This window comes from Lynx rufus, unplaced genomic scaffold (genome assembly GCF_022079265.1).
Source record: "Lynx rufus isolate CCGP_SWC_20201006 ecotype Redwood Valley unplaced genomic scaffold, mLynRuf1.p SCAF_2, whole genome shotgun sequence".
Lineage (NCBI taxonomy): Eukaryota > Metazoa > Chordata > Mammalia > Carnivora > Felidae > Lynx > Lynx rufus.
Window position 1 is genome coordinate 185,874,873 of NW_025814834.1, and position 26,104 is coordinate 185,900,976.

Below are 26,104 nucleotides of genomic sequence, written 5' to 3' on the forward strand. Positions count from 1 at the left end.
GTCAGAATTTAGCTACCTACACACACACACACACACACACACACACACACACACACACACCACTTTCAGTGTAGCCACTGAATTTATTTTTTTAAGTTTGTTTGTTTGTAAGTAATCTCTACATCCAAGGTGGAGTTCAGACTCACAACCGGGGATCAAGAGGGAGTCAGTCAGGCACCACCACCACCCCTCCCAGCCACTGAGTTTAGATTAAAGAAATAGAAAGTAACATTCTGTGCCTTGTGACTCAGTTGGTTATGCAAGGGACTCTTGGTTTAGACTCAGGTCATGATCTCACGTTTTGTTGGTTCAAGCCCCGTATCTGGCTCTGTAATGACAGTGTAGAATCTGCTTGGGATTCTCTCTCTCCCTTTCTGTCTGTCCCTCCCCTGCTTGCTCTAAACAAACAAACAAACAAGAAAGAAAGTAACGTTCTTCTGGCCACTGAGAAGTGATTACTTTTGGAAGATGAAAGGTCCACATGGGCCAGACAGATCAGATCCTGTAGACTGATGCTTCTTAAGCTTGACTGTGCATATGAACTATCTGCACATCTTGTTAAAATGCAGATTGTAATTCTGTAGATCTGGGATGGGGTCTGAGATTCTTCTTTTCTAACAAGCTCCCAGGCGATGGCCATGATGCTGTAGAACTGTAGAAGATAGTTCTATAGTGCTTGGATTATATTTTATAAGCAATGAGGAGCCATGAAAAACTTTTTTTGTTGTTGTTTTGGCTTGATTTGGGTTTTTAATACAAATTATTTCAGCCCATGGTCACAGAAGGATTTACAATGCAAACCCTGCTTTATCTTTTCCCACCTCTATACCCACACCCCAAAGACAATGATGTTCAGCTTTTTTTTTTCTGGTGTTTATACACATAACTCTACATATGCTTATACAGTACTACTATTTATTAATTTTAAATATCATCTACTGACTTCCTATTATGATAAATATAGATTTATCTCACACTCTGTACTTCCCTTCTTCCACTGACCCTAAATATTTCTATCACTATTTTTAGGTCATCTAATGGTTACCTTGTAACCTTAAGTAATGTGTTTTTCCTTGATATCTCTTGATCCACAGAAGAGTTTTAAATCAGAGGTTAAAAACCAGATTTACCTTTTTGAAAAACTGCTCCGGATTTTGCAAGGAGAAAGGATTGGAGGGGTACAAATCTGGAGTCAAGGAACCTGGTTGGAAGGGAAGAAACTGAAATGGACTGGACTAGGGAGGGGCAGGTTGTGAGATTGGAGAACAGTTAGACCACAATGGAGGACTCCTAAGGAGGTAAGACTGACAAGACTTGGTGACTGGTTACATTTATTTGTTTATAGTGGCATTCATGAATATTTGCTCAGGAAACGAGTGATTTCAATAAATATTATGGAGCATCTACCATTTGCTAGCCATTGCGCGTGGTGCAGAGAGTATGCTGGTGAGTAAAGACAACTCGGCTGGTTGTTGGAGATGAGGAGTCAAGGATGACTTCAGCTGTTCCTGCTGTCATTCACCAAGGAAGGGAACCCCAAAAGAGATCTAAGAGTGGGAAGAGATGATTACAGCAGGGGTCACATTGAGTTGGAGGGGCCTGTGAAGATGTCCAGCAGGCAATTAGATACAGGTCAGCCTGGAGCTCAGGAAATATTAGGACTGCCGATATGAGTGTAAGAATCTAGGTGGTTACAGAGGTCAAGAGAGTGGATATGATCTTCCATAGAAAGTGAGATTGAGGAGTGAAGATCAGGAAGGAGCCCTGAGGGACATCTTTTTCAAATGCTAATAAAATGTGTTGCATTTTCTTCTGTTCTCTAATACATACCTATTAGGAAAAATCACTTATTATCTTAGCTTCTAAGATAAGTACTGTTAACATTTGGTGTGTGTGTGGGGGGGGGGGGGGAAATACCATCCCACCATGTAGGGAGCAGGTGGAATATGGAGAGCTCAAAAAAAAAAATCTAACTGGTCTGGCTTCCTCTGTTTCCTTTTAAAACAGTCTTCACAAAACAGTAAAGGTTCTCTTAAATGGGACTATATTGCTCCTCTGCTTACAACTTGCATAGCTACCCATTCACTTCAAATAAGCATCTCCATCACCTAGAAACTTGTTAGAAATGCAGTATTCTGCTCTACCCCAGACTATGAATCAAAAACTCTTAGAATGGGGCCCAGCAATTTGTGTTTTAAGGCACCCTCCAAGTGATTCTGATGCAAGGTAAAGTTTGAGAATTACTATGTTAAGTGCTTTATATGTATTATCTCATTAAACCTTCACAACAACTCTGTATTTTTCTTGTCAGTATAGGGCAGGGGTTGTGAGTAAAATCCGGAGCTGGGATGCCTAGGTTTGAATTCTAGCTCTCCTAGCTTTGTGACATTGGGCCTCATTAGTAATAGCACCTAACTCATGGGGTTGTGGAATTCAATGAGTTGATGGAAGTAAAGTGCTTGAACAGTGACTGGCATAGAGTAAGCATCATATAGAGTAAGCATTTCACAGATGAGGGAACCTAGGCTGAGACGTGCAGTGACTTGCCCAAGGTCTCGGGTCGTGGTAGAAGCAGGTTTTTAATTCCCCTCAGCCTCCAAACGCATACCCTAGGCCTGCATACCCTAGACCTAGGTGCATGCAGCCTTGGCCAAGCAAGGGGAGCAGGTAGCTGTGTCCGAGGCCTGTAGGCCCTATGACCCTGGAATCCCGAGTGGTCTAGTCCAAATCTCTAGGACTCCGACTTGAATCCAGTTTGCCATCGGCGATGCTGGGGACCAAGACGTCGGGGGTGGGGGTTGGGGGGCCGGATCTGCTCTCCCCCAGCAGCCACCCCGCCTGCTGGTTGCGAGCCGGGGGCTGCTGAGTATTCGCGGCACTCGCGGGCTGCTGACACTCGTCGCCGCCGCCCTAAGCGCCGCCCGCCGCCCTCTCACCCCGCGGCGGCGGCGGCGGAAGCGGGGAGGCGGGCCGGGCCGGGCCGGGGCGGGGCCGCGAACGGCATGGAGGAGGCGGAGGCCGCGGCGCGCCGGGCCGAGCAGTGCGGGCCCCAGAGGGGCCCGAGTGGGGCCCGGGCCCCCTGAGCCGTGAGTGCCTCTGGGCAAGAGTCCGGGAGGGGTGGCGCGGCCGGGGCAGGTTTCCCGAGTCCTCAGGCGGCCCCGAGCCATGGGAGGAGAAGAATGGGGCCAGATAGGAGAGGGCGAGGGCGCAAGGGGGTGGAGGATTGGGGGCTGGGGAAGGGGGTTGTCTCCGCCCTTTGCCCACCACAGGACTAGGAAGACCTGGAGCTTGGCCCTTTTAGGAGCTGATAAACCTCGAGAGCCAATTATTTGGCCCCTTCTCCGGCTCGGGGGGCGGGGGGGGCGGGGGGAAGGTCCCCGAGCAGCTGTGTCAGTTACCCCAGCCCCAGGGGGAGTTTCCAGGTGATCTGACCCCTCTGAAGGTTTCCTCTCCAGAGAAGTTGAGCCACTTTTCTCAGGTCACACAGCGTGGATGTCTTCAGGGAAGCGTTGCTGGGAGGTCCTCCCTGGTCTCCCTAGAAGGTATCAGACTTTGGGAGGAACACCTTACTCCATGTGACCCTCTGGTCCTCTCAGATTCCTGAAGGCATGGGTTGGCCAGGACAGTGGTGACTCCCCAATCCGGCATGGACGACTGGAAGCCCAGCTCCCTCATCAAGCCCTTTGGGGCTCGGAAGAAGCGGAGCTGGTCTCTTACCTGGAAGTATAAACTGACCAACCAGCGGGCCCTGCGGAGATTCTGTCAGGTATAGAAATGTCCCAAACCTCCTAGGGGCTCCCTCCCAGCTTTACCCTAGCCTAGACTATTGGCACTGGGACTTACCTTGGCTACCCCCAACCCTGGAAAGGGGCGGCAGGTTTCTAGAGAGGAAACCTCTTTGTGTCACGTCGCTACGAGGTGGTGGTTTGGGCCCAGAGTTCTAGAATCAGAACCCAAGTACAACCTCCTAGGCTTCTGACAAAAACCTAAAGTCTAAGCAGGAAGGCTTTGCCCAGGGGTACACACACCTGTCAGGCAGTCAGAGCTAAGACCCAGGTCTTCTGATCCCCAGCTTGGTTCTCTGGGACTGGCTCCATCTCTAGGAACTAATTGTGGAGGGGACCAAGGAAATCAGGGCCTCAAATGGAAGAATACAGGAGCTCTGGGTAGGAAGGGCCCTGATGAAGAGAGAAGGGTCAGGGGTGGTTCCCAGGAGGAGGTGGTTGTGAAACTGGACCCTGGCTGGGGGGAGTAGAACTGGGTGGACAGAGGGACGAGAGGCCCCAGGATCTCCCTGTGTCCTCACTGCAGCCAGGGCCCTCCTTTCAGGAAGACCCTCAATGATCTGGAGGAGGTGCCCCTCTTTAGTCATCCCTACCGCTCCTCTCAGACAGGGGCAGTGCTTTTCCTACTGGTGACCGTCATTGTCAACATCAAGTTGATCCTGGACACGCGTCGAGCAATCAGTGAGGCCAATGGAGACTCGGAGCCAGAACAAGACTATGGTGGGGCCAGGCTGAGGATGGGATTGGCTGTTGAGGTGGAGTGGTGGTGGGGGAGGGGTCCCCCGGGATCTCACAGCTGAAATGGTAGGCAGATCCCAAGGGATGAGATGCTGCTGGAAAGACCATCTCCCTGACCTTTGCACCTCTACAGATGAGGCCCTGGGCCGATTAGAGCCGTCACGGCGCAGGGGCAGTGGTCCCCGACGGGTTCTGGATGTGGAGGTGTACTCAAGCCGCAGCAAAGTATACGTAGCTGTGGATGGCACTACGGTAAGTGGGCCAGTGTTGGGTGTACAGTCATTGTATTCTACTCAGGGTGTGGGTCCGTGGCTCTGGGATCCACTGCCTAAGTGGGTACTGCATCTCTGCCACTTTCGAACTATGTGGCTCTGGAGGCCTCAGTTCCTTATCTAAAGGCTGGGACTAATGATTTCTCCTTGTCAGGATTAAAAGAAAAGTATGTGAAATGTGTTGCATGTAGTGGAATATTATGCAAAGTGATTGTTAGTATCAGTAGGTAGATAATTCATTGACTTATCCCATAACTGTTTTCTGGTCCCTTCTTTGACCTCAGCCTAGTTCCAGGCATTGGGGACCTAGAGGTATTCAGAGCTGGCCCCAGTTCGAGGGGCTTAATCTGATGGATTATAATATCTCCAACACGAGGAAGAGACGTTAGGGCTCTAAGAGTCTGAAAGCCGTAGAGAGGAGGGTTCTAGAAAGATCTGATCTCTCTAATGGATAACTTAAGGAGGTTTTCTGGAAGAGGTGGCATTCAGGCTGGGTCAGAAAAGAACTGTTAACAGAGGCATAGGCAGGAGGAGAGGTTTCATGCAGCTGACTTTTTAAATTCCCATAAGACAGAGAGACCTTGAATGCCACCATGAAGAGTTGGATTTTGTCTCTGCCACCCTGTAGGTGCTGGAGGACGAGGCTCGGGAGCAAGGCCGGGGCATCCATGTCATCGTTCTCAACCAGGCCACGGTGAGGTTCTAGGGGTGGGGGACCTGGAGGGCTGAAGCTGAGCCCACCTTGCTGGTGACATTAACTCATGAGAGGTATGTCCCTGCCAGGGCCATGTGATGGCAAAGCGTGTGTTTGACACATATTCACCTCATGAGGATGAGGCCATGGTGCTGTTCCTCAACATGGTGGCACCTGGCCGAGTGCTCATCTGCACTGTCAAGGTCAGTGACTCTGCCCTGGTCCTTCTCCCACTGCCCCCAATTCCAACTTTGCTCATGGCCCTGGGTTCTATACCCCTCATAAAGCATAGTGGGAAGAACCTCTGGAGGAAGGTAATACAGGTTCCAATCTTAGCCTTGTCATTTTTATTTAGCAAATAGTTATTGAGCAACTACTGCATGCCAGGCACTGATCTGGGTGCTAGAGCTACAATCAGAAGCAACCTTTATGGAGCTTACATTCTGCGGGGCAAGATCAACAACAAAAAAGCCAGATAAATGTGTGATGTCAGGAAATGATAACTTACTGAAGATAGTGAAGCAGGGAAGACAGAATAATGGGTGATGCATTTTAGAAAGGGAAGGTGTCTGTTAAGCAAGTGACGTAAACAGAAAGCTGGAGGAAGTAAGGAGAGGGCCGGGTGGCTATCTGGAGGAAGAGTGTTCTAGAGAAGAAGATTGACGAGTGCAAAGGCCCTGAAGTGGGAAGGTGCTTAGCATGCTTGAGGAATTGCAGGGATGCCAGTGGAGCTGGAGCAAACTAAGGGAGGGGAGGGGAGTGGTGGGAAAAGAGCGGAGAGATGCAGATTGTATGGGATCATGGTAAGGATTTACTAGCATGGCCGTCTTGGATAATTCTCAGAATCTCTCTAAACCTTCAGTTTTCTTAACTGTGAAAGGATAGTAACCGCAGAGGGTTGTTGGGATAATTTAACGAGCTAATTTAAATAAAAGGTTTTGCGTGATGCTTGACACATAGCGAGTGCTCCATGAAGCCAGGTCACCCAGAACCATGGCAGGCAGGCTGACCACTTTCTCTGGTCTCCCAGGACGAGGGCTCCTTCCACCTCAAGGACACGGCCAAGGCTCTGCTGAGGAGCCTGGGCAGTCAGGCTGGCCCTGCCCTGGGCTGGAGGGACACTTGGGCCTTCGTGGGACGGAAAGGAGGTACCGGCACCATGGGCCATCCACCCTAAAGTATCAGGGGTCTGGAAGGAACAGAACACCAAGAGATGGGGTGGGGTTGGGGGCAAATAGGAGCCAGAAGTGGTGGGCTGGATGAAAGTGGGCAGAGAGTTGGGAAGAAGCTTTCAAACTGGAGCCTGGGCCCCCATTGCCCCTCATTCCTGCCCCCTGCTAGGTCCTGTCCTTGGGGAGAAACATTCTAAGTCACCTGCCCTCTCCTCCTGGGGGGACCCAGTCCTGCTGAAGACAGATGTGCCGCTGAGCTCAGCTGAAGGTGGGGTTAGTGGGGTCTGGGCTCCAGGGCAGTGCCTGGGCTGGAGGTGGGGATTTGGGTCCTCTTAATGGAGCTTTATTCTCTTGACTGAGTGCCTGGGGTTTTGTAAACCACACTGGTCTTCTGCCCCTACATGCCTCATCCTGTTGACCCCATCCCTCCCTCAGAGGCCGAGTGCCACTGGGCAGACACAGAGCTGAACCGTCGCCGCCGGCGCTTCTGCAGCAAAGTTGAGGGCTATGGGAGTGTGTGCAGCTGCAAGGACCCCACACCCATCGAGTTCAGCCCTGACCCAGTGAGTGCAGCCTTAGACAGTGAGGCTTGGACTCCTTCTCAACTCGGCCAGAGGCCCTAGGAAAGAGCCAGGTTGGGCTTTCCCTACCTCAGCCTGAGAGGGAACCAGGACCTGAGGATCTGTGCTGAGCTCTGAAAGACGGGGGGGGGGGGGCATCCTGTTGGGGGGAAGAGTAGGCCATGTGAACAAAGGCCTGGGTTGGATGTGGGTTGAGTGTATGGGAGGGCCGGGACAGGGAGACCCTCTGCTTTTTCCCTCTCTACTCTGGAGTCGCCTTCTCCCCAAAGAACTCTTCCCTAGGTGGGGATCCCAATGTGAAGAGGGAGTGAGGCAAGAACTAAAAGCTGTTTCTCCCTCAGCTCCCAGACAACAAGGTCCTTAATGTGCCTGTGGCTGTGATTGCAGGGAACCGGCCCAATTACTTGTACAGGTGAGCCTGAGAGTGGGCTGTATCCAGCACTGAACAGGAGGGTGCTTAGCAAGTGGGACCCTCAAGCTTATCTGCCTGCAGGAGGAACTCTTGAGGTGGGCAGAAAGGCAACAGATTCTAGGCCCATTCACCCATGTGGGTGAACAGGGGGATGTGGACCCATCTATAAGCACAAGGGAACCCAGAGTTGGGTGACAGAGACCTAACCCATCCCTGGGCTCCCCAGGATGCTGCGCTCTCTACTCTCAGCCCAGGGGGTGTCTCCCCAGATGATAACGGTTTTCATCGATGGCTACTATGAGGTGAGTGGGGTTTGGGGGCTATGGGAAGAGCAGAGCCCAGGGCCGTGGGTCCTGAGTAGCAATGATCACAAGAGACGGCCAAGGCAAGGGCTGTGAAATGTGAATGGTTTGGCATGGCGGAGCCTGCAAGGTGGGCAGGGGGAGGTGGCTCACATGGTGACCAGTGGCCATGCCTTCTAGGAGCCAATGGATGTGGTGGCCCTGTTTGGTCTGAGGGGCATCCAGCACACTCCTATCAGCATCAAGAATGCCCGTGTGTCTCAGGTACTGCCTAGGCAAGGATGGAAGGGGCAGACACCTGACCCTGCCATCCACCCCAAAGCTCACGTGCCCTCTTTCCGCTCCCCACCCAGCACTACAAAGCCAGCCTCACTGCCACTTTCAACCTGTTTCCGGTGAGTAGTAAGGACAAAGTCCTTGGACCTAGGGAGGAGAAATATGGGTATAAGGTCTGGTCTTATTATATAGCAAGCTCTTCTCCTCTCTGGACCTCAGCTTCCTGATGTGGAAAACAGGGGTAGTGCTGCTTGAGAAATAAGATGGGGGTGGAGGAGGCACAGGATGGGAAAGGCCCCCTTGGAGTCATGCTGTCCCCCTCCCCCTGCAGGAAGCCAGGTTTGCCGTGGTTCTGGAAGAGGACCTGGACATTGCTGTGGACTTTTTCAGGTGAGGGGAGTGCCCTTCCATAAGTACCTCTCCACTCAGCTCCTATAGGCTTCCTTGGGCCTCTTTGCTTAACTGGGTCTCCAGGAAAGAAGGCAGTGGGATGTCTGGGAGAGCTTTCTGAGGGAAATAAGCTTAAAAGTGGGGGGAAAGCCTGCAAAGGTAGGACAGCAGGTGTTGGGGTTGGAGTAGAGAGTAGAAGGATGGGTAGACACAGTGGGGATTTGGGGGAAGGGACAAGTAGGCATGACTCCTGAGTCCCATCTCTAGCTCCTCCAGCATCACTGTGTGACTGGGTTTGTCCTTGTCCTTCCCTGAACCCTTCGACCCTGCCTGTCTCAGTTTCCTGAGCCAGTCCATCCACCTACTAGAAGAGGACGACAGCCTGTACTGTATCTCTGCCTGGAACGACCAAGTAAGCCAAGTGGCCAGGGGTCAGCTGGGGTGTTGGTACAGCACAAGCACCAAGCTGATACCTCCCACCATGGCACCCCTGTCCCCAGGGATATGAACACACAGCTGAGGACCCAGCACTGCTGTACCGTGTGGAGACCATGCCTGGCCTGGGCTGGGTGCTCAGGAAGTCCCTGTATAAGGAGGAGCTTGAGCCCAAGTGGCCCACACCGGAAAAGGTGCCCTGGCAGGGTAGGGTGAGTGGGCTGGAGTCCCCTCCCAGCTCCAAACCTCTTAACCATCATAATCTTCCATGCCCCCAGCTCTGGGACTGGGACATGTGGATGCGGATGCCTGAACAACGCCGAGGCCGAGAGTGCATCATCCCTGATGTTTCCAGATCCTACCACTTCGGCATCGTTGGCCTCAACATGAATGGCTACTTCCACGTGAGTGGGAGGCAGGGATATTGTGGAGGTGGGCACAGAATAGTAGATAGAGCAAGAACATGGACTCTAGAGCAGTCCCAGCTCTTCCACTTATTAACTTTGGGGAAAATTCCTTATCTTCATTTGCCTCAGTTTCCTTATTTGTAAAATGAGGATAAAGATACTACCTATCACAAGGGTTCCAGGTTACGAGGCTTAAATGAGTTAATATATGTAAAATGCTTTGAACTGCAAGCATTATATAAGGGTTAGCTCGTATTTTTTTTATTATTACTATTCTTAGCACCCGACTGTGGGTGTGGGGAGGGGATTTCTGCCACCAGGCGCTTATGCAGCCCTGGAAGCTTTGCCCTCTCCTGTCCTTGCAAGTGGAGGGGCCCAAGCCTCAGCCCAAAGTGAACAGGGAGGTCCCCGGGCCTCCATGCTTTACATGGCTGTGTCCAAAGGGCCACTCCCCACATACAGCAAGAGTATGCATTGAGACAGGCCAGCCCAAAGGAACATATGGGCAGCTTAGAACCTCCTAGATTCCAGAAGGACCCTGAAAGATCGGCTTATACAAGACCCTACTCATCTCCCAGAGAGGGGCAGGCATTGACACTTTCAGTACCTTGGTCTTAGCACTTTCCTCCGTCTCAGCTCAGCCTGGCCTTTTGCCCTCTGGTCCCCACAGGGCCTGTTTCTGGCTTCTGTGGCTCTACAACAGCAGACCCGGGGAGAACCACTGGGAATAGGGACTAACCCAGGGGTCAGGAGCATGAGCTGCTGGTGTGGGCATGAGGTCTCTAGCAATGGGGGAGCTGAAATTAAAGCTAGTAAGAGCAGGAGCGCCTGGGTGGCTCCATCAGTTAAGCATCTGACTCTTGATTTTGGCTCAAGTCATGATCTCACAGTTTCTTGAGTTTGAGCCCTGCATTGGGCTCTGCACTCACATTGCAGAGCCTGCTTGAGATTCTCCCTCTCTCTCTGCCCCTCCCCTGTTCACAGTCTTTCTCTCTCTCAAAATAAATAAACTTAAAAAAAAAAAAAAAAAAAGGCTATGAGAGCCGGCCAAGGATGCTACAAAGAGGAGGATGGGGAAGATGGAGGGAAATTAGGGGGACCTCTGTGGGTCCAGGACTTCATCTGTGGGCCTTGTGGCTATGTGGTGGGTCCATGGGCGGGTGTGGGCCTGACAGTGTAATGCCCTAATGTTCACCCTCACACCCACTTCAGGAGGCCTACTTCAAGAAGCACAAGTTCAACACGGTTCCAGGTGTCCAGCTCAGGAACGTGGACAGGTCAGGGATGGGGACAGGGCAGAGGGGAGGATATCTAGGAGCCTTGATGACCAATCCCCAATATTCCCCTCCAACCCTGGGGCCTGCTGTTTACCCCAGCCTTGCTGCCACCCAATTCCCATGTAATCCCTTGCCTTGCCCCTGGAACCTGAGGGGTTACCCCTTCCCCTGACCCATTTTTCTTTCTCCTTCAGTCTGAAGAAGGAAGCTTATGAAGCAGAAATTCACAGGCTGCTCAGGTATAGCCTATGGCAGTAGGGATATATGGCAGGGAGTGAGGAGGCAAATACTGGGGGTCCTGACCCCATTATTTTTGGGGCCCGCTGCAAAATGAAAAGCAGGACACCTTGTTGAAAAACTAAGAATTTCAAGACAGCAATAGCAGAGCTTTAAACTAAGCACAGGACCTTGTAAAACACACCCATGAAGCAGGCTCTGTCTTGGCCTTTCTCCCCTACCCTCTGCTGCAGCGAAGCTGAGGTTCTGGACCACAGCAAGAACCCTTGTGAAGACTCTTTCCTGCCAGACACAGAGGGCCACACCTATGTGGCCTTCATCCGAATGGAGAAAGATGATGACTTTATCACCTGGACCCAGCTTGCCAAGGTGCCCCACTAACATACCCACCCCAGGTTTACTCCTCCCCACCAGATACAGGGAGCCTTTGTTCTGGAATCTTCTACCTCAGAACCTTTTCTTCATCCTCTGGGAACCCCTCTTTCAAACCCTTTGTCCAATTCCATATTCTAGAAGATGCTACCTCTTACAAATTGAGACTGTTGAGGGGCTGGAGGCTGAGCCAAGGGTCCTCAGTGGCCCCTCCCCACAGCTCTCTGACCCTTGCCTCTCACTCTGTCCCACTCCTACCAGTGCCTCCATATCTGGGACCTGGATGTGCGTGGCAACCACCGGGGCCTGTGGAGATTGTTTCGGAAGAAGAATCACTTCCTGGTGGTGGGCGTCCCAGCCTCCCCCTACTCGTGAGTGACTCTTTTTTGCCCTGGGATGTGAGAGTCTAGTGGGATTAGCGGGCATAGCTAATTACCTTTCCCCTATACATTTTCAAATTATCTTTCCAGGGTGAAGAAGCCACCATCCATCATCCCAATTTTCCTGGAGCCACCCCCAAAGGAAGAGGGAGCCCCAGGAGCTGCAGAACAGACATGAGACCTCTTCCAGGACCCTGCAGGGCTGGGTACTATGTACCCCCAGGCAGGCTAGCCCTTCACCCCATCCTGTAGGATTTTGTAGACACTGGCAGGGGTTGGGGCTGGTTTGTTTTTAACATGAGACTTAATTACTAACTCAAGGGGAGGCTTCCCCTGCTCCAACGCCCCTGTTCTTGAGTTGGAGGTCTATTTATTTACTTCCTTGTGGGAAGGGGCAGGATAGTACCTGGGAATCATCGGGGTCCCTGGGCAGCTGATCCTGCCCTTTGCACACTCCCTCCTCCCAAGCCTGGCTCAGAATCTAATCTATTTATTGACTGTCCTGAGGACCTTGGGAAAAGGCTGAAGCCTGGAGGGCCTTGATTCCTTTCTTGGCTGGGTGCTGCCCTGAGGGTGGGGCTGGCTCTTACTCAGGAAACTGCTGTGCCCAACCCATGGACAGGCCCGCTGGGGCCCACCTGCTGATGCAGACTCACTCAGAGACCCTCAGACACTGAACCAGGCCTCTTCTCAGCCTCCTCTTTGTCCAGGTTTCCAAAGCTGGATAAGGTGGTCATTGATTAAAAAAGGAGAAAACCTCTGGGGATGTGTTTTATGATGGTGTGACTGTGTGGGGGCAGGGGGGCAGGGAGGGGGAAGAGAGAGAGACACAGAGAGAGAGATGGTTAGGAGAGAGAATGGTCATGATGGATAATGAGTTTTCCTTACTGTCCTCCACAGAGTTTAGCTTCCATTTGATTTGGCACCATTTGGCCACCAGGGGATGCCCCAGTCTCAAACACCAAGGTTTTTCCCTAAGCTCCACCTTAAGACAGCTGAGCCTGACCTTAGCCTCACTGTACTTGGGGCTGAGCTTACAGAAGCCACCCCAAGCCTCTTCCCATCAGGCAGTTAACCTGCCTAGCTTGTCTGTTTAGGTACCTGTCTCCAGAGATGAAGCAACAGAGCAAAAGGGATACTTGGCGTTAGGGGAGGTGATGGGAGAGCAGGTGAGTCTAGGGGGGTTGGAAAGGAAGTGAGTGAAACAGAACTGGGGTGGCATCATTCAGGAGGCTATGACTGGGCTGAAGATGGAGTTGTAGGAACAAGGATCTGTGGTCCTTAGGGTACTTTTTTTTTTAATGTTTATTATTTTAAATTTTTTTATGTTTTATTTATTTTTGAGAAAGAGAGAGAGAGCGCATGAGCAGGGGAGGGGCAGAGGGAGAGGGAGACATAGAATCTGAAACAGGCTCCAGGCACTGAGCTGTCAGCACAGAGCCCGACACGGGGCTCGAACCCACGAACCGCAAGATCATGACCTGAGCTGAAATCGGACATTTAACTAACTGAGCCACCCAGGCACCCTTTAATGTTTGTTTATTTTTGAGAGAGAGTGAGAGCAAGCAAGTGGGAGAGGGGCAGAGAGAGAGGGAGACAGAGTATCATAAGCAGGCTCTGCATTGATAGCAGAGTGCCTGATGTAAGGCTCAAATTCATGAACTGCAAGATCATGACCTGAGCCAAAGTCAGACACTTAACAAACTGAGCCACCCAGGTGCCCCCCCTTTGGGTACTTTGTAAGCAGATTCCATATCTATAAATTTTTCTGGAGAAAAGCTATCAATTTCTTCTTAAAAAAAATTTTTTTTAATGTTTATTTTTGGGAGAGAGGGAGAGAGAACATAAGTGGGGGAGGGACAGAGAGAGAGAGGGAGACACAGAATCTGAAGCAGGCTCCAGGCTCTGAGCTGTCAGCACAGAGCCCAATGTGGGGCTCGAACTCATGAACCATGAAATCATGACCTGAGCTGAAGTCAGATGCTAAACCAACTGAGCCACCCAGGCACCCCCGTTTCTTCTTTTTTTTTTTTTTAATTTTTTTTTCAATGTTTATTTATTTTTGGGACAGAGAGAGACAGAGCATGAACGGGGGAGGGGCAGAGAGAGGGAGACACAGAATCGGAAACAGGCTCCAGGCTCTGAGCCATCAGCCCAGAGCCTGACGCGGGGCTCGAACTCACGGACCGCGAGATCGTGACCTGGCTGAAGTCGGACGCTTAACCGACTGCGCCACCCAGGCGCCCCTCTTCTTATTTTTTTAATGTTTATCTTTGAGAAAGCATGAGCAAGGGAGAGGTAGAGAGAGGGGAATAAAAGAACTGAAGCAGCTCTGAGCTGACAGCAGCAAACCTGATGTGGGGCTCAAACTTACAAACTGTGAGATCATGATCTGAGCCGAAGTCGGATGTTCAACCAGCTGAGCCACCCAGATAGCCTGAAAAGCCATCATTTTCATCAGATTCTCACCTAGCCAGTGATCCAAAGAAGTTAGAAAGATCTAACTTAGTCATAGAAGCACCAGGAAATGGATAGGACTGTCTAGAAGGAGTGGATAAGAAAGTCTAAGGCAGGTGGCAGGACATTTAAGGGATCTAGTGTAGACCACACCTCTTGAGATGGGTCAGCCTGCAGAGTCTGTTCAAGGTAAGTCTGGTGAGTGCCTTATGTAGAGCCTTGGCCAGGGAGGCAGGAACTGACTAGAACTCCCGCCCTTTTATCAGCTCTACCCCTCCCTCCACCATGGCACAGGTGCTCCGACATTTCTCGCCACCCTGACGCCTTCAGTGTTTGCTGGAGCTAGAGATAGTGCTTGAGGTGCCACAACAGTCAAGTTGAGGAGCAGTTAGCTCACGTGGTGGAGGCCCGCCCTGGGCAAACAAATCCCCTGCAGCCTCCATGTAGGTACCTGGGGAAGGGTGGTGTGTGAGAGATGGTAAGGTTGTGAAGGTGGGGAGAGGGACTAGTTGCTCTCCCTGCCCAGCCCCCCAGCAGGCTCCTGATCTGGACCTGGGACTAGCTCTCAGGCACTGTGTGGTTCTCTCCAGGTTGCTGTTCCTTCTCGGGCTCAGCAAGGGGTAATAGTTCTGGACTGCCCTAGGAAAACCAGGTGGGGAGTAAGGAGGACTGGTTTGCTAGTCTGGGTTTTGCTGGCTGTAGCCTTCCTCCTTAGTGTTGTCCGTCCTGGTTCAGCAGCAATCAGATCTATGTCTGGGATATTCTGGCCTTCAGGTAAATTGGACTCCACATCAGCCAGGACCCCACCAGACTCTGGAGTCAGACAGTCTGGGCCCAAGTCAAGGCTCAGCCCTTCAGGGAAGGTTGTGGACGTGGAACAAGTCACTTGGCCTTTCTAGGCACAGTTTCTAGAGCTTGGGGGTGGTTAAGATTAAGAGATCAGATCTGTAGAGTCCCAGAGGCAAGCCAAGACCAAAATAAACAAAGTTCTTTCTAAAATCCCCAAGGCAAGGACAGGTATGGGCTTCGCCTGAGAAGGGTAGGCAGCTTGGATCCTCTGATGGGGGCTTCTGAAGGGATTCCAGAGCCTAAGAAGTGACCCTCCCATTGCCTTGGCAGTATTTCTTGTCTCTCCACCCCCACCTGGGCACAGGCTTGTTATTTTCATAGCTTTCCAGTCCACTGCCCCCCCCCAGGAGGGGGTAGTTTCAGGTCAAAGTCCTCCCACATTATGGGAAGGCAGACTGGCCCAGCCCCCAGTTCCTCCCCGAGTGCCCTCTTGGTCATCCCTGTTAGGCTCCCTCCCAGGCCTGGAATCCAAATGAAGGGGGAAAATAGGCATCTACCTCCACCCTTGTGACCTTTCCAGGGGCCTTCTGAGTCACCAGCCCCATAGGAATCTGAGGCCAAGTGAGGCAAGATGGGCCTGCCTCTCCAAGGATACGCGAAAAGAGTTCCAAACGGAGACATTTTAATTGGGTTATGAGTTCTGAAGAGCCTTCTACACATCCGCCTCGTGACTGCTGATTTTGCATGTGTCCATGTTTTAGGGTGCCTTTCTCTCATCCCGCAGCGGGGCTGCTGGGATCACTGAGAGCCCCATTGGCTTGAAAGGGTGTCAAGGGTTTAAGGAACAGACTGGAAGTATGGGCAGGAGAACTGACTGCCTTAGAGGTTCTGACCCCAACCCCACCATTGGAAGGAAAACTCAGGCACAGCTGGAAGGGGGTGGTCCCCTATTTGGCCCCAAGTCCAGAGCAGCAAGGCTGGGCCCACTCTGGCCCAAATGAAACTATTAGATCCTGTCCTCAGCCCAAACACTGCCGCTTGACAGTGCCAGGATGCCTCTTCCCAGTTCTTATGTGGCAGCAGCAGTGGCGGAGGCAGAAGCAGACTTACTTCAAATTGCAGTACAGATACATGGACACGATCATGGCTGCCAGCTGGTGGGAAAGGAATAGGTAGAGATAAGGGATATGATCAGGGTCCTTACGCTTCAGTCCCCTGCCTCCCACTCTGCATGAAGCTCTGTTAGAAGTCTGTCTCCTTCTGCAAGGCCTCCAAGATGGGTCAAGCACCCTGATCCAGTGGGGATATCCTGCCCCAACCTCCTCATGCCCCTTACCTCCAAACCCCCAATTCCAGCTGCCACAGCACCCACAGTGACTGCGTTGGTTCGGATGTCATACAGAAGCTGACTGAAGCAGCCCTTGGAGGAGGGAAGAGAGGGGCTATAGTCAGCAGCTGCACCCCTCCCTCATTCAGCACTTTGAGGACATTAAAGCAGCCCCCAACCTTCCACACCACACCTGTACAACGTTGTCATCAGCCTTCTCCTTGGTGCAGGGTTCTGTGGCTGTGCCATTGCCATCGTCAAGGCAACAGTATGGGGGAAAGGTATGGTTCTTCATGAAGTAGGGAGAGCCCTCAAAATCCGTGTAGTTGTTAAAGCCACAGCACTTGAGCTGGAAATGAGGAGGGAAGGGTGGTCAGTGGGGCCTCGTTTTTTCTCCCCACTCCAAAATCTCCCCCAGCCCACCTTACCCCTTCCATGGTGGTGTTCCACACTTGGGTGAAGTCCTTCTGAGAACCATAGTCTTTCTTGATGGTAGGCACTACCAGCAACGTCAGGAAGTGCTCAGCCTGGATGGGGCAGGTCAATGCTTAGGGCCTGGTAGGGAAGGCGGCCATTCACAGGCCACAGCCCACTTGCAGGGTTTTTCCCGATCTTTCCCCCTTGCCCCATCCCCACTCCTCACCATGGTGGTATACACCAAGGCAACTACAGCAGCTGCAACCTCAGCGATGAAGATGAGGAGGAGGATCAAGAAGAACTGAATGGGGAACAGAGGTCTGAATTTTAGAGACAGTCCCTCCTGCCTCACTTATTATAACCCACCACCCATTAAAACAAGGCAGTTGCCCCCTCTGCTGAGGCCCCTGGAGTCCAGAGCACGGTTTGGGGATCCCCAGAGCCTGGTGTCAAGGGTGAGGGGGCCCCGGGTCTCGGTTATGGGCCTATGGAGCTGGGTTTGACACACCATCATGAGGGCACACTTGTTCTCAGTCTGAGCACCGTAGCAGCCCAGGAAACCAAGAGCAAAGAGCACAGCACCAGCTGCAATGAGGAAGTAGCCCACGTTGACAAACTGCATGGCACTGGACGACAGCGGCCCGAAGATCTTCAGGAAGGATGACCCATCGACGGACACCCAGATGCCCACTGCCAACAGGGCAACGCCACACAGCTGGGGACAGAGAGGCAGACCATAAAACAGTGCAGGCAAGCAGCTCCTTACCATGCAGTTGAGTCAGGAAGATGGGAAATGAGAAAGTTTCTCCCTTTATTGGCTAAGGAGTCTTAAAAACTCATCCTGCACGGAGGAAAATATTCTGTAGAGCCAGAAAAATGGGAGCTGGGCCACCCATAGCCAGCACCTATGCAGATATAAATGGGATCAGGGGTTCCAGAAATATCTACAGGATGGGAGAAGGGCAAGACTTTTCCTCACTGCTGTCAGGGTCAAGCCACATAGCTAGGAGTGAAAACAAGCAGGTGAGGGCAGCAGGGTACCCCCCCCCACCCCATTTCCTTGCAGAGTGAAACGCCTCTGTCTTCTGATAGGTGAAACAGTGGGGTTGTAGCTTGAACAGGCTCAACAGTCACCATGGCAACAGAGGTGGGGCTGAGGTTTACACCTGCTTCCAACCTTGGAGAGGGACTCGGGGAGAAGAGACACCTACCTTGAGGCCCCATTTGGCCCCTCTCCAGGATCAAACTCGAGGCCTGCCCTTCATCTAACCTAGACCTCTCTTTGCCTCACAGGAAAACTGAGGCACCAGAGGGGGAGTACAGCCAGGGTTTCTTTTAGAGGCTCTCTCTTGCTCAACCCCAAACCTCAGGGGGTTCTGAGGCCCAGACTGGGCAGGAGGTACGCTATCCAGATGCCACACCTCTTAGAGCAAAGCCATCCTGATCCAGAGTATCAGCAGATGAATCAGCCTGACATCACCTTGGTGCCCAGCTATAGAAACTGAGGCTAGAACCAGGTGGCAGATTGTGGCTGGATCCCAGGCATGTTTGCCCAAGGACAGAGAGCTGGGCTCCCAGCCTATAAGGGTCAAATTTCAAGGAGGTTGAGACCTGCCCTGCCCTGCCCTGCCCAGCCTGGCAAAGCCTGACCAACAGAGGCCAGAAACCAAACCGGATTTGCCTTTAACCCCCTCGGACCGGAGCCCCTACTATCTCCATATTGCTGGGATCCCTTTGCCTTCTCCAGATATATGGATAAAGGCTAGTGCCCTGAAGCTAAAAGAAGCCCAAGGCATGGACCATATTGGAGTCAGGTTATTCACCTCTAGCCCAATTTCTCCAAAAATCCATCTACACTTCCTGTCTCTACTTCCTCACTTTTCACTGACTCTAAGCCACTCTAGTGTGGCTCCAAGGTCTGTGGTGCCATGCTGTGCTAAATCTAGTGGACACTTCATGTGCCATGCCCTTCTGATCTCTCTGAGATTGTGCTCTCCTTGATTTCTTTCCACTGCTCTTTCTCTATCTGCTTCCTGGTGGCCATTTCTCCACATAATCCTTGTAAGTTGGGTTTCTCAGAGGTCACTCTGCCTGAGTGCTGTTACCCACTCAGTGGCTTCACTGACCATTTGTGGTCACATGACTTCCAAATATCCATGTCCAGCTCCAACCAGAGCTGCAGCCCCATTGGGTATGCAGCTGCCTGTGGGACATCCCCCAGGTTGCTCATACCAGAGCCACAGACATTACCTCCAAAACCTCTGTCTGCCTTGCCCCCCTTCTGCCCCTTGGCCACCATCTGAGGCCTTTGTCTTTGTCCATTTCTCCCCATCTCCACCACCATCTCCAGGGTTCATGCCTCATTACTCAGCTTCCTCAAACATGCCCTATACAATCTGTTCCTGGTTTTCTGAACAATATCCGATTTCATTGCCTCTGGGTCTTTTTGCATGCTTTACAACCTCCTCACCCAGTGCAAATTCCCAGCCTCACCTATTTCCTCCAGATAGTCTTCTCTGACCAGGGTTCAGGCCCCTCCTGTGGGCTCCCATAGCCCCTCTGCTAAGGCCAGACACAGTACGTCTGCCTATCTGCTTTGCTGGATCTGAGATCCTCAAGGGCAGAGAAAGGGCTTGCTCACCTTTCACCCCAGCACTTAGCACAGTCTTAGCACATAAATGTTTGTTGAATGAATAAAGACTGCTTGAGGTTTGTTGAATGAATAAAGGCTGCTTGAGGCCGACTCTCTGCTCTGAGGTCTTCAGGCATTTCTCCTTTCAGCTGCCTGTCCTACAGAGGCCACTGAATTTCCTTGATCACTAGGTAAGCTTGGGCAAACCTCTTCCTCTCACTGGGCCCCCAGTCCCTATAAAAGGGGACAATCGCTCCTGTTAGCCTACACTGCCCTGCGCTAAATCTGGGCTGAAGCTTCCTAGAAGGGAGGACCTTCTCCTACGCTTCTCCTCCCCAACTTGTGTAGCAGCCAGGCTGCTCCTGAGACCAGGACTCGGCATTTGGGGAGAATTCTGCACCCTTTCATAATGGGAAATTTGTACCACAGAGTCTGGACACAGCAGTGTCCTATTTCCCAGCTTGGGCTCTGCTTAGGTTGTGACCCACTCTTATAGGGAGCCCCAAAGAGCCCACAACCCCCATACTTACAAAGATGAGGAAATTGAAGAGGGTCATCATGGTTTTAATGAAGCTGAAGCACTGCATGGTGGCTCCTGAGAGGCAGACAAGTGTGAGTTAGGAATTAGTGCCACGTGCCTCCACTGGCCCCTGGACTGGCTCTGCCATTTGGACCCTGACATAGCAGACTCCAGCATCCAGGGCCCATAAATCACCAAAATTCCCCTGAATCTAGACTCTGACACCTCAGGACTTTTCCCAAATCCTCCTGACACCCCTACCTCTTTGTACTGCCCCAGACCTCTACCAGCACCTGACATTCTGAGATACTAACACCCCAGGTTTCCCCGCTGGCGCCCCAAACCTAGCCCCCACACTACAGATTACTTCATGCCCTTCCTTGGCACCACTATGTCCTGGACCTCTCTCCCAACCCAGCCCTAGACTCTTTCCGGACCCTCCCCATTGGCCTCCCAGCTTCCCAAACCTGTTTACAGGTTGATTTCACTTTATAGGATAATCCCTATCCTATACCATCACCTGTTCAGGGCTCTTGGTAGTGAGTTCTGAAAGAAGAATCTGCTGAGGCTCCAGAGGGGACAGGCAACTCCAGGGAATTGCCACTTGAGTGGGCAGGCAGTGAGACGGGGCTGGCTCTCACACACCACTGCTCACCTGTAGGCGGGGCAGGGCTTTTCAAGGCCTCCTCCTCTGCTTGCCTTCCCGTCTGCCCCACCCAGCAGTCACTCAGCCTCCTCTTGCCCTGCTGCCCCCTGCTGCCTGGAGATCTATCCCCACAGCCACTGGAGCAGCGGGCCTCGTCGGCCTGGCAACACCAACCGCAGCAACACCTTTCCTGATCTGAAGGAGGAAGAGAAATCTGAGGGTAAACAAGCAGCTCACAGAATTTCTGGGTGCCCTCCACCACCACCGGGCACATATGCTTCTTAGCCCACATCTGCTGATACATTCATACACCCTGTGTGCTCACAGGCACGCGTACCTCTGCCCAAGCTGCCATTTGTATACACACACAGAGATATGTACATAAACACCTACTAGCTCTCGTGAGCGTGCACACAAACACATGCATACACACATACTCTGACCTATGTGTGGACGGATCCCCAGCAACTAAGAAACAACAAAGCAACATCTGAGGTACATTCTTAAAGTCTCTCTGTCTCTCTGTGTTTCTTTGTCTCTGTTTCTCACACACACACACTCAAGCACATCTACACTTTCAAGGAAATGGCCAAGGTTTAGTAGCTTCTGCCCCCTCTTCTGAGCAGCAAATGACTCCTAGTCCTTTTCCCTCTGCAAAATCTCAATTTCCCCATCTTTCTCCTCCCTTCTTTCCTCCTTACTCGGCTGCCTTCCCATCCTTTCTCTTGCTCCCCCCCCCACCCCCCCGCCGCGATCCAGTATTCTAAGCAATCTGCGTTTAGCACCCCTTTCCTTTCTGCCAGCAGGTGGCACCATGGTCTCACAAAAACATCACCCCAATTTGAAGGCTCAGCAATCCCGTTCTACAAAAATCCCTCAGGGTTTAATTTGAACTCCTGCCTGCCTCTTTCCCCTGCTGGTCCTACTTTCCATTCTAATGCTGCCGCCCGACATTGAGGTGCTGGGGAAGTTCTGGCCTTGGAATCACTCAGACCAGGTACTCCAATGCTGGTTCTACTGCTTCTTAGCTGTGCAACCCCAGGGGCATTTTTTAGACTCGTTTATTTTTCTTTTTATTTTTAAAATTTATTTTGAGAGAGAGAGAGGGAGAGGGAAAGCATGGGAGAGGAGCAAAGAGAGAATCACAGGTAGGTTCCATGCTATCAGCGCAGAGCCAGACATGGGGCTTAATACTGTGAGACCATGATCTGAGCCAAAATCAAGAGGTAGACACTTGACCTACTGAGCCACCTAGGTGCCCCTTCTTAGACTCAGTTTCAAGCCTCTGTGTCCTGGTCTGTATAACAGAATAGTTATATAGAGTTTTAAAATAAGATTTTCTCACCACTCTGGGACAAATGAGAATGACCACAGAGTGGGAGGTCAGAGTGGGAAGAGTCATCACCAGAGGGGGTATGAGTTGGATGAAGTGGACTTTTAAAAATTTTTAAAAATTTGAATATAGTTGACACTTTGTTTTGTTTTTTTATAATGGGAGGAAGCAGTGAAGAAACAGGGGAGAGAGGAGGGCTGATGACACTAATAGTTGTGTAGATCGTGTTTTAAATGCATTACATATATAGTTTTTTTTCCCCTCTTCACAACCATTCTATGAGATAGATTCTCTCTTATCCCCTTTTTAAATACGGGGAAACAGAGGCACAGAAGGTTAGGCACTTGCCGTGATCACACAGCTCATAAGTGGCAGAGCCAGGATTCAACCCTAGTCAGCCTGGTGCCAGAGTCTGTATCTTAACCACCAAGCAGACTGTCTATATTGATAGAATCTCTGAGAAGGCAGGAAGAGCTGACGTCCAGAAAGAGCAGAGGAAGAGGCCTTGGTCTGGGACTTGAGGAAGAAGGCCAAGGGCAAAGTGGGTTTATGGGTGTAGTGGCTAGAAGCTGATGGGAGAAAGGTCCATTTTCTAAGACTGAGGATAGCAAGAGAAGAGGCTAGAGGGGGAGTAGGTAGGTGTGAGGCTGTATAGGGTGGTGCTGAGGACCCTAAAATCTGCTGGCAGGCTCCTGCAGGAACAGAGAAAAGGCAGAGGCTGGGAAGGAGGACTAGAGGTGAAATAGGAGGGAAAGAGGGTGTGGAGGGAGAAAGGACAAGTCCATAGTCCCACAACAACTCAGTGCAAGGCCTGGCAGAACCATTGACAACACTGTCACCTACAAAAAAGGAAATAAACCCCAGGTTGACGCAACTTACATCCCCTGGGGACCTAGCTGTTCCTCCACCTGCACTGATTATCCACATGGCTTTCTCTTCTCACTCAAGAAGAATCGGGGCCATGTCACCTCCATCTACATCCCCAGAGCCCAGCACATATGAAGTTGCTAGTGAACATCTCCTCCTGGATGATTAAATGAATAAATGAGTGCAGAACAGCAAGAGTTAACTGTCTGGGCTTTGGGCCCTAGAGCCATCATGGATTTGAACCCCTCCCTGTCTCTAATTGTGTGCCCTCACCTAACTGAGCCTCAGTTTCCTTATACAGTCGATCCTCATTATTCATGGCTTCCATATCTGTGAATTTGCCTACTCACTAAAATTCATCTGTAACCCCAAACCAATACTCGTGTCACTTTGGTGGTCATTCATGGACATTTGTAAAAATTTTGAGCTGCCTCATTCTCTTGTTCTCAGCTGAGGTTGAACAAGAGGATACTCTACCTTCTTGTTTCACCTCTTATAATATAAACACATGTTCTTCTTGTGGGCTATTTAGTGTCACATTTTATGCATTTCTGTGCTTTTTGTTGATGATTTTGCCATTTATCAAATAATGCTGAAGTGTTGTCTAGTGTTGCTAAGCGCAAGAAGCCTGTGATGTGCCTTACAGAGGACATATGATATGTCATCCAGGTACAAGTTATAGTGGTGTTGGCTATGAGTTCAATGTTAATGACTCAACAGTATATTTTAAATTAGGAACCTTTTTTTTAAAGTTTATTTATTTATTTTGAGAGAAAGAGTGAGAGAGAGAGAGAGAGAGCGCACAAGCTGGGGTGGGGCAGAGAGAGGGAGAGACAGAATCCCAAGCAGGCTCTGAACCATCAGCGCAGAGCCCAATGTGGGGGCTTGAACTCACAAACTGAGATCATGACCTGAGCGGAGCTCAGGAGTCGGGACACTTAACCGACTGTGCCACCCAGGCACCCCTAAATTAGGTGTCTTTAAACAGAAACACATAAAACAAGGTCATGTTCTGATTGATCAGTTGGCGAAAAAATTGTGACCAGAGACTGGTAGGAATCTAACCCTGTAGATGCATTGGCTCAATTTACTAATGCACTATTTGTGGTGATGACTTTATTAACTACTATGAATAATGAGAATCGACTGTATATGAAATAGGAATAATGATAGAGTCTAAACTTTGTGGGATTAAAGAGATAGTGTTTGTAAAGTACTCAGTACTGTTTGACACACAGTAAATGCTTAATAAATATTGTTAATATTGTTAATGCGGATAAATGAGAAAGTGAGGGAGTAATTTTCCCCTACTCAGAGTTCCTTTTCCCTAGGGGCCAAGCTGAGGTTTTTCTGGCCCTTGGGCTGCACCCGTGGAGAGAATTGTGAGGAAGTCTGACCCATGGGGATGGGCTGGGGACCAGGACCTATAATAAAGAGCACCGCCCTTATGCAGACTCTATGTCATAGAGGCCCCAGCTGCCCTGGCCAGTAGTGCCCTCAGGCACACTACAGAAGCTCCCTGTGCCCATGGGGCCTTCTCAGCTTGCCCGTGCCCCTCGGCCCCGGGGCTTAAGATTCCGCTACCACAGGCCAGGGATGGGCTGGCCTAGGCCTCGATTTCCCAGGATGTTCAAGTGTAGCCGTAGAAGGTATCGGCAGAAACCCCAAGGCAGAACTCCTACCACTGCAGCCACCAATTTTGCCACCCTGGCCACAGATATCAACAACACTCACACCGTCACCACCACCAGTGTGTGGATCCTTCCACCACCAGGTTAGCCAAGGGCCCTGAGGCAGGGTGGGGGGGGGTTGGCAAAACAGAGACATTAGTTTTCCCCCACTTTAGCCCTGCATAGGCATTCTAGGAGGCACACTCTGTGAGAAATACCACTCCAAAAGTATGGTGGGGTCTTGATAGCAGACATCCTAAAGGCTCAGAGCCTTAATGGAGGGCATATTGACTAAAAGCAGAGGGCTTGGGGGACTGTGAATCTAAGAGCAATAGAGCTTCCAGAACTTCTGTCTTCCTCACACTCTTCCCTTTCCTTCTTCTCCTTAGTTCTCAGACACCTCTGTCAACCTGGCAGCTTTCTGATCTTCTAGAAATGTCCAGAAACTAGTCCAGAAGCTTGGCTGTCTCCGGACCTGTATCTCCTAAGGGCCCTGGGTGGTTAACAGCAGACAAATACAATCAATTCTGCTCCAACTGCCTTACTCCATTCCAAGGTGTTTCCAGATAAATATGCAGCAGGGTATGAGGGCAGGGTTGGGGCTGAATGCTCCCAGGGGCGGGCTTTAGTGACAACAGCAGGGATCACAGTTAGGCAATGGAAGGACAGGACAAGGTCGGCAACACACACCATTTCTCCATCTTTGGCCTCAGCTTTTGATCTGCCCTGGGAGGTAGGGATCCTTCCTGCACTGCACAGGGAAAAGGGTCTCCATAGACATCTTGGAAGTTATAGGGAGCCAGATCCTTGAGGAGGGAGGTAGAGGCACAGATCAGAAAGAGATAGGATGAAAGAGATTTCACTACTTGAGTGTAACTCCACGAGTGCTTGAATGTGAGATGTTATGTGGCTCTGTGCCTATGATGGCCAGTGTGCAGAAGTAGCTGTTGGTGTGTGTGTCTGAGTGTGTGTGGAGATGGGAGTCTGAGCAGACATGTGGCTGAGTGTGCCTCTGCAATAGATTGTGACTTTGTGGCCGGCTGTGTGTCGAGGGTAAGGCTACTGGTGTGCCAGACAGAGGCTTCAGCTAAGAGGAATGAAGGTCAGGAGAGAGGGAGAGGGGCAGCCTGAAGGAGGAGAGGGTTGCTTCTGAGGAGGACTGGTCACCTTCAGCCCCCTAGCTGTTCCCCGAGGCCAGTGTTTTCCAGGACTGTCAGCTGAGCTGTGGTGGTTAGGGGTGGGGCAAGACTGAGTTTGAGTCCAGAAAGGGGGAGGGTGTTAAGCACTCTGGCCTGGGGATTTTCCATTTGGATTTCTGAGTGTGTGCCCATGTGTCATCAGGTGTAACTGCATTTCTGTGGGGTGTATCTCCATGGAATTGTGTCTCAGTGGTGGGAAACGTTGTGAGGGACTCGGTCTCTGAGGTGTCACTTTATGCCTGGGTGTGTGTCCAGGGCTCCCTTCCCTGAGGGGTGGGGGTGAGAGTGAAGTCTGAGAGCTTTGGCCTGGCCTCCTGGGGTTTAAGAAGCCTGTGAGGAAAAAATGAACTGTGTCTGTGTCCTTCCACTCTAAGGCTTGCCGGAGACTGGGACCCTGAGAGGAGGAAGCGGCAGAGAATTCACTGACACATCATGCCCAGGCAGTGCTGGCTGGGGTGGGGGGAAGGGGGAGGCAGGAAGGTGGCTGGGCTAGCGCCCAAGGTCCACAGAGTGGCCC

General features: G+C 51.3%; 3 protein-coding genes across 3 annotated transcripts; 2 read left to right on the forward strand and 1 right to left on the reverse strand.

Moving 5' to 3' along the window:
* Window positions 1-2,997: 2,997 nt before the first annotated feature.
* POMGNT1 (protein O-linked mannose N-acetylglucosaminyltransferase 1 (beta 1,2-)) lies at window positions 2,998-12,484 on the forward strand. Its single transcript, XM_047085404.1, has 22 exons — window positions 2,998-3,086; window positions 3,597-3,766; window positions 4,391-4,505; window positions 4,657-4,775; window positions 5,424-5,489; window positions 5,579-5,692; window positions 6,520-6,637; window positions 6,831-6,929; window positions 7,097-7,224; window positions 7,584-7,654; window positions 7,881-7,956; window positions 8,137-8,220; window positions 8,310-8,351; window positions 8,564-8,622; window positions 8,962-9,034; window positions 9,123-9,251; window positions 9,336-9,461; window positions 10,677-10,741; window positions 10,936-10,980; window positions 11,212-11,347; window positions 11,612-11,721; window positions 11,821-12,484. The coding sequence occupies exons 2-22, from the start codon at window positions 3,647-3,649 to the stop codon at window positions 11,906-11,908; spliced, it is 1,983 nt and encodes a 660-aa protein (XP_046941360.1). The 5' UTR covers window positions 2,998-3,086; window positions 3,597-3,646; the 3' UTR covers window positions 11,909-12,484.
* Window positions 12,485-16,082: 3,598 nt separating this feature from the next.
* TSPAN1 (tetraspanin 1) lies at window positions 16,083-19,939 on the reverse strand. The gene is made up of 7 exons (XM_047082718.1): window positions 19,883-19,939; window positions 17,229-17,435; window positions 16,947-17,021; window positions 16,732-16,830; window positions 16,497-16,652; window positions 16,313-16,396; window positions 16,083-16,130 (listed from the first exon to the last, which is right to left on the reverse strand). Exons 1-7 carry the CDS (start codon window positions 19,937-19,939, stop codon window positions 16,083-16,085), a joined length of 726 nt encoding a protein of 241 aa, XP_046938674.1.
* Window positions 19,940-24,245: 4,306 nt separating this feature from the next.
* P3R3URF (PIK3R3 upstream open reading frame) lies at window positions 24,246-24,821 on the forward strand. Its single transcript, XM_047082578.1, has 2 exons — window positions 24,246-24,492; window positions 24,778-24,821. The coding sequence occupies exons 1-2, from the start codon at window positions 24,246-24,248 to the stop codon at window positions 24,819-24,821; spliced, it is 291 nt and encodes a 96-aa protein (XP_046938534.1).
* The last annotated feature ends 1,283 nt before the right edge of the window (window positions 24,822-26,104 follow it).